This window comes from Mustelus asterias, chromosome 23 (assembly GCF_964213995.1).
Source record: "Mustelus asterias chromosome 23, sMusAst1.hap1.1, whole genome shotgun sequence".
Taxonomy (NCBI): domain Eukaryota; kingdom Metazoa; phylum Chordata; class Chondrichthyes; order Carcharhiniformes; family Triakidae; genus Mustelus; species Mustelus asterias.
The window spans coordinates 66357298-66370315 of record NC_135823.1 but is presented as its reverse complement, the minus strand read 5'-3'; the positions used below and the strand labels follow the sequence as shown (position 1 = coordinate 66370315).

Here is a 13018-nt window from a genome sequence, read left to right as displayed (position 1 = left end):
GCCTTACTTGTGACTAATAAGTAAACTTTAACTTTAAACTTCATTTATATGGAGGGCCTGCTAGGGTCCTGATATTAATGCAAGTGCGCAGAAAGCATGCACAACAAAAACTGTGAACAGAACTGATTCAGCAGCAATGACCCACCCCACCCCATCCACCCCACCTAAAATTCTAGATACAAGGCTCACATTTGAAGACTGCTTACATGGGACTGTGTTCCCAAATGTCGACACTACCAGTCATTTGTCAGTATCTTCAGACAAAGAAGAGTAAGGAGACAGAATTCAACATTAAAAAATCATTTTGAATAGCTCGTAGGAAATAGAATGAATCTTCAAACATATTTAAACCTAACTGGTTTGATCAGGATATTACAGTAGATGAAGGCAATTGGGAGTCTGTTACTAATTCTATTGAAGTCTAAAGCTTTTTTGGCTTCAATCAACACTGAGCATTAATAAACATATGGTTCTCCATTTTGCTTCACTATCACCAGAAACAGCCACACATACGACTGAATTACAATGGTGCAGTTCAATTGGCTGAATTATATCAGTGAACATTGCAGCTTTAACCTAAAGTAAAGTTTATTTATTAATCACAAGTAGGCTTACATTAACTCTGTAATCAAGTTACTGTGAAATTCCCCTAGTTGCCACACTCCGGCACCTGTTCAGGTACACCGAGGGAGAATTCAGCATGGCCATTGCACCTAACCAGCACGTCTTTCGGACTGTGGGAGGAAACTGGACACAGACACAGGGACAATGAGCAAACTCCGCACAGACAGTGACCCAAGCCAGGAATCGAACCCGGGACCCTGGCACTGAGAGACAGCAGTGCTAACCATTGTGCCACCGTGCTTTAATACCGAACATTAATACAGTAACTGCGTTAGATCATTCTAATGTTAAAGGAACAGTCATGCCAACAAATGAGGGTACTAATCATCACATACCTCAGTGACTGTATCGAAGTGAACCACAAAGTATTTGGATACAATTGGTTTGAAGAGCAGGTAGAGGTAGCGACCAACTAGTCCAAGGGATTGGGTGCTAGTTTTTGGTAACTGAATGTAGTTACCAGGAGGGATGGGGCCTCGGATACGATACACCGTGCACTTCAGGGTTTTATCCTGACAAAGAATCCAGAATAGACATCCATCAGTTAACTCTGCAAGCTCGAGATTAATTCATGCAACTATCGACAATTACGGTCGCAACCATCTACTGCATTACACAGAATTTATTAAATGTCCTTCCATTTAAGCACATTATTGCGGTCAAAAATCAATCAAGATGCACTTTCCATTGAAGGTAAGGAATAAACATCCTTTATGGAACAATGTCCCCTTTGTTTAGCTTCATTAACTGAAGAAGTTATTGTGCACAGATCTTTAAAAACGCACAAAATTGCATGAACATATTGCAGTGCTTATACAAGTTACGTGTAAACATTTTTATTTTAGATTTCCTTGTGGGCCAGGAGGATCAGTTGTGCTGCTTCAGGCCTCATATGGAAGGCTTGGGCCTGCCTTGTCCTGGTTCTCTACAATCCCAACTATGCCATAGACCCATTCTCGCAAATTTCCAGGTCTGCAGCAGAATTCCCAGTCCCGCCCACCAATCAGGGAGTGGAACTGGCCAGACTCGGACAGGAGTCAGAGAAATTGCTCAAGTGAAGATTGAACGGGTCTCAATATCCTCGGACACCCCCAACGAACATTCCACTTTGGTGCTTGCACGCACTATACCTGCTTCCCCCTTTTTCAAATCATGTAAAAGCTTACTGTCTCAGTTCACACATTAAAAACATTGAAAAGGAAAAATTACCAGAGGTGGCAAAATATTTCTGACAGGAAAACAAATAGTACCATAACAGCTGTGACATCCCCTTCTTTTGTTGACTTCTTCCATTCTTCCAATTTGAAGTGTTTGAAGATGTTCACATACGGACGCTGCCAAACACACTCTGAAACAGATTCAAGATTAACACGAGGTTAAGTGCAACTTAACAAAATAAAACCAAAAGGAAAGTACATACACTTTAGATGTCTTAAGAATGCAATGTATTTCACCTTGCCTGTTTGATTAAAAAAAGGAGGCTGTTTAGAAGTTAAAACAACTTCTTTAACTTTAGCCTAAATGTTCAGTGATTTTCTGAAGCTCTACACCAAAGGCAAGGTACAGCTTTGAGATCTTAGTCAAAACAATTGTTTTCCCAACAGGTCAATGAAAGGTAAACATTGAAAACAATTTTTAAAAACTTAAATAGCAGACAACATCCTGGAGCTGGTTGGTCCATCCGGGTGTGACCTCCCGAGGCATTGGGAATCAGCCTGCCACATCGTTTGACTCAGCCGCTGAAATCTTCATAGTCAGACTTTTGAAAAATGCTGAGAGGCGGCAGGCCCAGGAAGGACATGGTGCCATAGTGAGTATGCAGCAGAGAGCGAGTGTATGCATGTGTATGTTGTGATAATACTGTGCCTTTAAGAAACATATTTATATCATGTTTCTTGTAAAAGGCGATATTTTGTTGCAAGCAATTGATTTGTCTGAAAACAAATGCAGTTGCATGCTGAGACTGCAGGATATTTTGGCTAATGATGTGTTTGTTTAAACAGAGTTGATGCATTTGTGTTTACTTGGTTTTTCCCGTGGTTTCAGAATAGGGTTTTGATTAGGTTGATTGACAGAGAGTCATGTGCTAATGGGAGGAGCTACACTTGCAGGGAAACACACAGTTTCTCTTTAATTTTTAAAACAGTGAGTTCCAGCCTGAAACAAGATGTGTCTGTCTCTCTCATCAAAGGCTTTTTGGAAGCTCTCGGACTGTTAACCTGAGACAAGCACGTAAGCCTGTGTTTTGCTAACTGATTGTGAAGAGGGAGTTATGTCTGTAAGAGGAATATTGCTTGAATTGGAACTCGGAGGTCAGCAGTTAGAGTTCTTGGCTTCTTTAAGTATTGTTCAATTGTTAAAAGTTAAGCTAATTCATTTGTTATATTTAAACTGCGTTGTCTCTAGGTGCCCTGAGATGGGTGGGGTGGGGTGATGTGCTTTCCCATCGAATGTCTTCAGTACCTGTGATAGTAGTGTGCCCACATGAGCAAGGTTAGCAATGTGACCAGTACATGCGGAACCACAGTCAAGAAAGGGGATGATTATCTTCAAGAGGATTGTGGGAAAATAGCAATATGAAAATAAAATATGCTGTGCTGCACAATAGAGTGTCCTTTATACTTTTAAACTCAAGCCTGGAGCATTGTAAATGGGTCGATGGAACATTATTCTTTGGGGAGCTGAATGTAACGTTGAAATCTTAAATTAAAGGCTTGTGAACCAGCTCTCAATGGATTATTCATAGAATCCTTCCCAATACTCTGTATCCTTTGGTGGCACAGTAGTTGGCACTGCTGCCTCACAGTGCCAGGGACCTGGGTTCAATTCCAGGCTTGCTCACTGTATGTACGAAGTCTGCGCATTCTCCCAGTGTCTGCATGGGTTCCCTGTGGGTGCTCCGGTTTCCTCCCACAGTCTGAAGGACATGCTGGTTGGATGCATTGGCCATGCTAAGTTCTCCCTCAGTGTACCCGAACAGGGGAGTGTGGCGACTAGGGGATTTCACAGTAACTTCATTGCAGTGTTAATATAAGCCTGCTTGTGACACTAATAAATAAAATTTATAACTTTTAATTCTTTCCACAAACAATAGAGTAGCTGCTCAAAACAAGTTCTAGCAAAACCTTCTGTTTCTCTCACTTACGCTGAAGAAACATTCACTGCCTAGAATGACTTTATACTGAAGGGGTCATCAATAACTCTACTACAGAATACATTTATGAATTAGATGGAACTATGTTCCATTAAGATAAGGAATAGTTTCTTGGCAGCACTTTCAATAAATATGAATGGCAATGAAACAGAAATTAAGGATAAAAATTTCGTTGTGAATAACACGACTATCATACCAAATAACAGGCGATAGCCATTTAAGAAATGGAGATAAGCAAGTCATATGGTCAGCTCCTGAAACCAGTGGGGATAAAACTATAATACTGGAAAAAATTCACAAAAAGAGATGGCACATATAAATGTGCCAAAGAGCGGTCTACAACGATAAATTAAGATGGCGTGTGCAATAGGCTTTCGGAGGGAAGTCCTGCAAACACATTTTAGGTGCTTTATGTAGACTCAGTGGCACTCACAATGATAATGACTATTTTCTTTCTCACCTATTTTGGACTTATCCATGCTGGTCAAAGTTTCCCTCAACAAATGCTCTCTGTTTCTTTGACCCCAGTAAATCACTCAGTTAATGTGAGTATCAAGCCTTTCAATGCAAGAGAACATTTTGGCAGAATGGATCACCTGTAAGAAAAATAACATTGGGCAACTTCAAGAAAAATCCAAGCACAAATCTATGTGGCATCTCCCTAAAGGTCCTATATTTGGCCTTCAGTCCCTTTATCATGACAGGATGCCGCATAAAGATGCAACACTAGGCTATTCAGCGCATCGAGTTTGCTCCACCATTCAATGTATTTATGACTGATCGGATAATCCTCAACTCCACTTTCCCAATTTATTCCCATAACTCGAGATTCCCTTGCTGGTTAAAAATCTGTCTTTATTAGATTTGAACATACTTAATGACCCAGCCTCTACAACCCTCTGCTGTAGAGAATTCCACAGAATCACCACCCTCAGAGAAGCAATTCCTCCTTATCTCTGGCTTAAATGGGTGAACATAATGTGGAGATGCCGGCGTTGGACTGGGGTGAACACAGTAAGAGTTTTAACAACACCAGGTTAAAGTCCAACAGGTTTATTTGGTAGCAAATACCATTAGCTTTCGGAGCGCTGCTCCTTCGTCAGATGGTGTGGAAATGTGCTCTCAAACAGGGCACAGAGACACAAAATCAAGTTACAGAATACTGAATAGAATGCGAATCCCTACAACCAACCAGATCTTAAAGATTCAGACAATGTGGGTGGAGGGAGCATTAAGCACAGGTTAAAGAGATGTGTATTGTCTCCAGACAGGACAGCCCGCAAGTCCAGGAGGCAAGCTGTGGGGGTTACTGATAATGTGACAAAAATCCAACATCCCAGTTTAGGCCGTCCTCATGTGTGCGGAACTTGGCTATCAGTTTCTGCTCAGCGACTCTGCGCTGTCGTGTGTCGTGAAGGGCGCCTTGGAGAACGCTTACCTGAAGATCCAAGGCTGAATGCCCATGACCGCTGAAGTGCTCCCCCACAGGGAGAGAACAGTCTTGCCTGGTGATTGTCGAGCGGTGTTCATTCATCCGTTGTTGTAGCGTCTGCATGGTTTCCCCAACGTACCATGCCTCGGGACATCCTTTCCTGCAGCGTATCAGGTAGACAACATTGGCCGAGTTGCAAGAGTAGGTACCGTGTACCTGGTAGATGGTGTTCTCACGTGAAATGATGGCATCCGTGTCGATGATCCGGCACGTCTTGCAGAGGTTGCTGTGGCAGGGTTGTGTGGTGTCGTGGTCACTGTTCTCCTGAAGGCTGGGTAGTTTGCTGCGGACAATGGTCTGTTTGAGGTTGCGCGGTTGTTTGAAGGCAAGAAGTGGGGGTGTGGGGATGGCCTTGGCGAGATGTTCATCTTCATCAATGACATGTTGAAGGCTCCAGAGGAGATGCCGTAGCTTCTCCGCTCCGGGGAAGTACTGGACGACGAAGGGTACTCTGTCCACCGTGACCCGTGTTTGTCTCCTGAGGAGGTCGGTGCGGTTTTTCGCTGTGCCGCGTCGGAACTGTTGATCGATGAGTCAAGCGCCATATCCTGTTCTTATGAGGGCAACTTTCAGCGTCTGGAGGTGTCTGTTGCGATCCTCCTCATCCGAGCAGATCCTGTGTATACGGAGGGCTTGTCCGTAGGGGATGGCTTCTTTAACATGTTTAGGGTGGAAGCTGGAGAAGTGGAGCATCGTGAGGTTATCCGTGGGCTTGCGGTACAGTGAGGTGCTGAGGTGACCGTCCTTAATGGAGATGCGTGTCTGTCCAAGAATGCAACCGATTCCGGAGAGTAGTCCATGGTGAGTCTGATGGTGGGATGGAACTTGTTGATGTCATCATATAGTTGTTTCAGTGATTGCTCACCATGACTCCAAAGGAAGAAAATGTCATCCATGTATCTAGTGTATAGCATCGGTTGGAGGTCCTCTGCGATGAAGAAGTCTTGTTCGAACCTGTGCATGAAGATGTTGGCATATTGAGTTGCGAATTTGGTCCCCATGGCTGTTCCGTGTGTCTGGATGAAGAACTGGTTGTTGAAGGTGAAGACATTGTGGTCCAGGATGAAGCGGATGAGTTGTAAAATTGCATCTGGAAACTGGCAGTTGTCGGCGTTGAGTACTGAGGCCGTGCAGCAATGGCATAATCGTGGGGGATGCTGGTGTAGAGTGCTGAGACATCCATTGTGACGAGGAGTGCTCCTGGTTCAACTGCTCCATGTGCGTTGAGTTTCTGTAGGAAGTCTGTAGTGTCGCGACAAAAGCTGGGGGTTCTTTGTACAATGGGTTTCAAGATGCCCTCGACATAGCCGGAGAGGTTCTCGCACAGGGTCCCATTGCCCGATACGATGGGACGGCCGGGTGTGTTTGCCTTGTGTATCTTTGGGAGGCAGTAGAGATCTCCAAAGCGGGGAGTACGTGGGATGAGAGCACGGAGGGTGCTTTGAAGGTCCGGATCAAAGGTCTTGATCAGAGTGTTGAGTTGACGGGTGTGTTCTTTGGTCGGATCTGTGGGTAACTGTCTGTAGTGTTCCTCGTATCAGCCGTCCCATCGTATCGGGCAATGGGACCCTGTGCGAGAACCTCTCCGGCTATGTCGAGGGCATCTTGAAACCCATTGTACAAAGAACAATGTGTTGTTAAAACTCTTAAATGGGTGAACACAGTAAGAGTTTTAACAAAGCAGGTTAAAGTCCAATAAGTTTATTTGGTAGCAAATGCCATTAGCTTTCGGAGCGCTGCTCCTTCGTCAGATGGAGGGGAGTGGAGATGGAGCTAACCTGGTGTTGTTGAAACTCTTACTGTGTTTACCCCAGTCCAACGCTGGCATCTCCACATTAAATGGGTGACCCCTTACTCTGAGATTATGCCCTCTGGTCCTAGATTCTCCCACAAGGGGAAACAACCTCTCGGCATCTACTCCGTTAAGCATCCCTGAGAATCCTAAATGTCTCAATAAGGTCACCTTTCATTCTTCTCAACTCCAACATACTCAACCTCTCCTCATTAGAAAATCCCTCCATACCCAGGATCAAATGAGTGAACCTTCTCTGGACTGCCTCCAGTGCCAGAATATCCTTTCCCAGATGAGGAGACCAAAAGTGTTCAGTCTGCCAGATGTGGTCTAGCTACCCCCTCACACTCACTCACCCTCACTCCCCTCTCTCACTCCCCTCACCCTCACTCCCCTCATCCTCATCCTCTCCTCACACACTCACTCTGTCTCTCGGTGCTCCCTGTGTTGACACTCACTAATCCAGCCGCTCTCCGGTCCCGGTAAGCAGCCTGTGAGAGTCGCAGTTACCCAGGCCGGGCTCCCCGCTCTCCGGTCCCGGGCTCTGCGGGCAGGACTTTCAGTCCCGCCTCCGTTGCCGCGCGCGGCGCGTGAACCAACCGGCCATGCGTGCCGTCGACGTCATCGCGCAGCCGGAGCCCCGCCCCTGACGCTGAGCCGGGCTGTCTGCGCCTGCGCGAGGTTGTTGTCTGTGGGACAGAGAGTAAACACAGTAAGAAGTTTAACAACACCAGGTTAAAGTCCAACAGGAGTCACTGTTAATGAGGAAAGGTTGACATGCAGACAGTGATGTTGAGCAGCCTGAGCCCATACTCACTGGAGGCTGAGAGGCGATCTTATCAAAACCTTTAAGATTCTGAGGGGATGTTCCCTTGTGATTAGGTGGATTGGCCATGCTAAATTGCCCCTTAGTGTCAGGAGGACTAGCTAGGGTAAATGCATGGGGTTATGGGGATAGACCCTGGGTGGGATTGTGGTTGGTGTAGACTCTATGGGCTGAATGACCTCCTATATTGTACGGATTCTATTGTGGTTAGCACTGCTGCCTCACAGTGCCGGGGATCCGGGTTCAATTCCAGCCTCAGGTCACTGTCTGTGTGGAATTTGCATGTTCTCCCCATGTCTGCGTGGGTTTCCTCCGGGCACTCCAATTTCCTCCCACAGTCCGAAGATGTGCAGGTTAGGAGGATTGGCCATGCTAAATTGACCCTAGTGTCAGGGGATTAGCAGGGTAAATATGTGGGGTTATGGGGATAGGGCCTGAGTGGGATTGTGGTTGGTGCAGACTCGATGGGCTGAATGGCCTCCCTCACTGTATGACTTCTATGACTCAATGATTGTGGGAGAATCAGAAGCTGGTGAAGAGTTTAAAAGTTTTTATTAGTGTCACAAGTAGGCTTACATTAACACTGCAATGAAGTTACTGTGAAAATCCCTTAGTCACCACACTCCGGCGCTTATTCGGGTACACTGAGGGAGAATTTTACCATGATCAATGCACCTAATCAGCATGTTTTTCAGACTGTGGGAGGAAACAGGAGCACCCAGAGAAACCCATGCAGACACAGTGAGAACGTGCAGACTCCGTACAGTCAGTCACCCAAAGCCAGGAATCAAACCTGAGTCCCTGGTGCTGTGAGGCAGCAGTGCTAACCACTGTGTCATCGTGCCACCCATGTGGAGGAATTTCTTCTTTCAGAGGGTTGGTAGGTGTATAGTCTTTGGAATTGCCTTCCACAGAGAGCAGTAGAGGCAGGGGATTGAATCTATCCAAGGCTGGGTTAGACACATTTTTGATTGATAAGGGAGTCAAGAGTATTATGAGTCAGGTTAGAAACTCCAAAGTACTTAATGGTGACCGCCCGAACCATAAGTTTTGCATCTTGAATTTGGCTAGGATGAGCATGATATGTTTCAATTTAGGTTTGATTCAACAACCCACGAGAGAGCTTTCATCAAACAAGGTTTATTTAAGAATATAGTTAACATGTATAGAAAGAAAATTAGCAATACCTTTTATCAATAACAAACAAAACAGAAAGAAAACATCCACAATAATGTATTAACCCTTAATTGAATATTAAAGCTGTTCCAACAAACCAAAACCTTTCATAAAACCATTTTCACAGGCTTAACACAGCATAGATTAAAATCTCACTTGACTGGAATGGAGTCTTTTCGAAGCCTGCACTTTCTTTCCGGAAGGCAAAACGCTACCTTGAGATACCCAGCAGAATTTCCAAATAGAACAGGGAGACAGAGAGAGAGAGACTTCAGCCTGTCTCTTGCTCGATGCCCCTTCTAAAATTAAAAACTAAACTGCAGCCTCAGAATTCTCAAAACTAAAATCTTAAACTCACTGGGAAAAAAAACTATTCAAAAACACATGACCTTTTCTCCCAACAATGTAGGATCGTAAAACTAGCCCCAGAATAAAAACAAACAACCCAATTTAAGCCACTTAAGATGCAACAAAAGGACAATTCCAGTCAAGTCAGCGACAATAATGACATCACTGAAGCTGTGAGCTGCAGAAATCATGTTTTAAAAAAACTTTTCTTGAAGGGACACTAACGTCACAAGAGTTATGGGAAACTATGGGAAAATGGAGTCAAGGTCACAATCAGAACAACTATGATCTTAGAACATAGAACATAGAAAAGCTACAGCACAAACAGGCCCTTCGGCCCACAAGTTGCGCCGAACAATTTCCTTACCTTCTAGGCTCATCTATAACCCTCTATCTTACTAACCTCCATGAACCTATCCAAAAGTCTCTTAAAAGACTCAATCGAATCCGCTTCCACCACCACTACCGGCAGCTGATTCCACGCACCCACCACCCTCTGAGTGAAAAACTTACCCCTAACATCTCCTCCATATCTACTTTCCAGCACCCTAAACCTGTGGCCTCTCGTGACAACCATTTCAGCCCTGAGTAAAAGCCTCTGAGAATCCACTCTAACATGTTGAAGCCATCCCCTACGGACAAGCCCTCCGTATACACAGGATCTGCTCGGATGAGGAGGATCGCAACAGACACCTCCAGACGCTGAAAGATGCCCTCATAAGAACAGAATATGGCGCTTGACTCATCGATCAACAGTTCCGACGTGCCACAGTGAAAAACCGCACCGACCTCCTCAGAAGACAAACACAGGACACGGTGGACAGAGTACCCTTAGTCGTCCAGTACTTCCCCGGAGCGGAGAAGCTATGGCATCTCCTCCGGAGCCTTCAACATGTCATTGATGAAGACGAACATCTCGCCAAGGCCATCCCCACATCCCCACTTCTTGCCTTCAAACAACTGCGCAACCTCAAACAGACCATTGTCCGCAGCAAACTACCCAGCCTTCAGGAGAACAGTGACCAGGACACCACACAACCCTGCCACAGCAACCTCTGCAAGACGTGCCGGATCGTCGACACGGATGCCATCATCTCACGTGAGAACACCATCTACCAGGTACACGGTACATACTCTTGCAACTCGGCCAACGTTGTCTACTTGATACACTGCAGGAAAGGATGTCCCGAGGCATGGTACATTGGGGAAACCATGCAGACGCTACGACAACGGATGAATGAACAGCGCTTGACAATCACCAGGCAAGACTGTTCTCTTCCTGTGGGGAAGCACTTCAGCGGTCACGGGCATTCAGCCTCTGATCTTCGGGTAAGCATTCTCCAAGGTGGCCTTCATGACACACGACAGCGTGAACAGAAACTGATAGCCAAGTTCCGCACACATGAGGATGGCCTAAACCAGGATCTTGGGTTTATGTCACACTATCAGTAACCCCCACAGCTTGCATCCTGGACTTGCAGAATCTCACTGGCTGTCTTGTCTGGAGACAATACACATCTCTTTAACCTGTGCTTAATGCTCCCTCCACTCACATTGTCTGTATCTTTAAGACCTGGTTGGCTGTAGAGATTTGCATTCTAATTAGTATTCTGTAACTTGATTTCTGTGTCTGTGCCCTGTTTGAGAGCAGATATCCACTCCATCTGACGAAGGAGCAGCGCTCCGAAAGCTAATGGCATTTGCTACCAAATAAACCTGTTGAACTTTAACCTGGTGTTGTTAAAACTCTTACTGTATTTACCCCAGTCCAACGCCGGCATCTCCACTTCAGTCTTTTTTCTGACAGACATGTGAGATGGACATTTCCCGGTTTCCTCTCTTCAACTGCCGTGGCTTCTAGTTAAATTAAGAACAAAGGAAATCCCTTCCCTCTGGAAACTGCTCCCTGTTAAGCAATCATTTCTTCTTTTCTAAGCTTGTATTTAATCTTCATGCTACAATCCTCTCTAAGTACAATAAAAGCACTGTTGGAACTGAACCAAGCCCCACACATACAAACACCTTTGTCCAGCATGAATCTAACTAGGTTTCGCCCATCCTTCCACAGAAACATTGAATTAAACCCACTTAAAACTACACCTAATTTCTAATGCTTACCAATACAAATATTAATCTCTTAAAACTACCTTTGTTTTCCTAACAGAAGGCAGATGACAATCTCAAAATTGAAATGCAGCTTGGCTCATGGAACCGTATTGTATTCAGCTGGAATTAATTCAAAGACTTTCCTGTCCTGGAGGTTAGGCAAATAAAATTTCATGCCCTCCATAAAAGGTTAGCATGGAATATTAATACTTAAATACCATTTACAATAATTTATAATAAATATAAGTGGGAAATCGACAATGTGATTGACTCAAAATTGGCCCTCTGCAATGGCCCTAGCAAACCCAGTAAGAAGTCTCACAACACCAGGTTAAAATCCAACAGTTTTATTTGGCCGCACAAGCTTTCAGAGTGTCGCTCCTTCTTCAGGTGAGCAAACCCCTCAGACAATTAGGGATGGGCAATAAAGTTTGCCATGAAAAAACAATTTAAAATAAATCAATACTGCACAGCCATATTAGTTACAGTTATAAATGCACCATGTTAGGCATTTAGGTAGCACAGTGGCACAGTGGTTAATACTACTGCCTCACGGCTCCAGAGGTCCGGGTTCAAATCCAGCCTCAGGTCACTGTCTGTGTGGAGTTTATACATTCTCCCCATGTCTATGTGGGTTTCCTCCAGGTGCTCTGGTTTCCTCTCATACTCCAAAACATGTGCAGGTTAGGTTGATTGGCCATGATAAATTGCCCCTTAGTGTCAGGGGGATTAGCAGGGTAAATATGTGGGGTTACGGGGATAAGGCCTGGGTGCGATTGTTGTTGGTGCAGGCTTGATGGGCTGAATGGCTTCCTACTGCACTGTAGGGATTCTATGGTTTTGTGTTGCTAGCATTATGACGACATAATTTAATTATTTCCCTTAAAGATACCACTTCCTTTTTATGTAAAAAAAATGAGGGGAGATGGATGATCTCGATCTTTCCTGTCAATATCTGTGAAACCATTAATACGGAAAAACTATAAAAAGTTTGAAGTATTACACTGACTGATTTACCTTCCTTTTGGAGGTATTGGCCCTTTGCTCTCTGTAGTTAAGATTAGTAACTAGTTTTGACATTACAAGGCAGGAACTCACCTCCTATAAAGTCCTGGCGCCAGATCTGGAGAATTTTAAAATGGCTTCTCAGGTCTATCCGTGATAGATGCTGGATGAGTGGCTATGGAGGTGGCATGGTACGGCCACGGGGATTGGGTGGGTGAGGAGGTGTGTGGGCTAGAAGACCTAAAAGCTTCTAAACAACTGTAACACAAAGTCCTGAAATCCAAGGCAGGCCTCTTAACGAGTGCACCTTAAAATTAAAGCTTATTTATTAGTCACAAGTAGGTTTACATTGGAATGAAGTTACTGTGAAAATCCCCTAGTCGCCACACTCCGGCGCCTGTTCAGGTTCATTGAGGGAGAATTTAGCAATGGCCAATCCACCTCACCAGCACATCTTTGGACTGTGGGGGGAAACGGGAGGAAACCCACACAGAC

General features: G+C 44.9%; 1 protein-coding gene across 2 annotated transcripts in view; it reads right to left on the bottom strand.

Moving 5' to 3' along the window:
- The window catches only part of wdr90 (WD repeat domain 90), a 79299-nt gene extending 71657 nt beyond the window's left edge, over positions 1–7642 (bottom strand). Inside the window, exons 1-4 of one of the 2 annotated variants that reach the window (XM_078240846.1) lie at positions 7521–7642; positions 4239–4374; positions 1875–1972; positions 960–1136 (exon numbers count right to left, since the gene is read on the bottom strand). In XM_078240846.1, the coding sequence (XP_078096972.1) occupies positions 960–1136; positions 1875–1972; positions 4239–4257 (294 nt within the window). In that variant the 5' untranslated portion in view covers positions 4258–4374; positions 7521–7642. Of the gene's footprint in view, positions 1–959; positions 1137–1874; positions 1973–4238; positions 4375–7486 lie in introns of both variants that reach the window. The other variant, XM_078240845.1, reaches the window with a different exon arrangement.
- Between the last annotated feature and the right edge of the window lie 5376 nt (positions 7643–13018).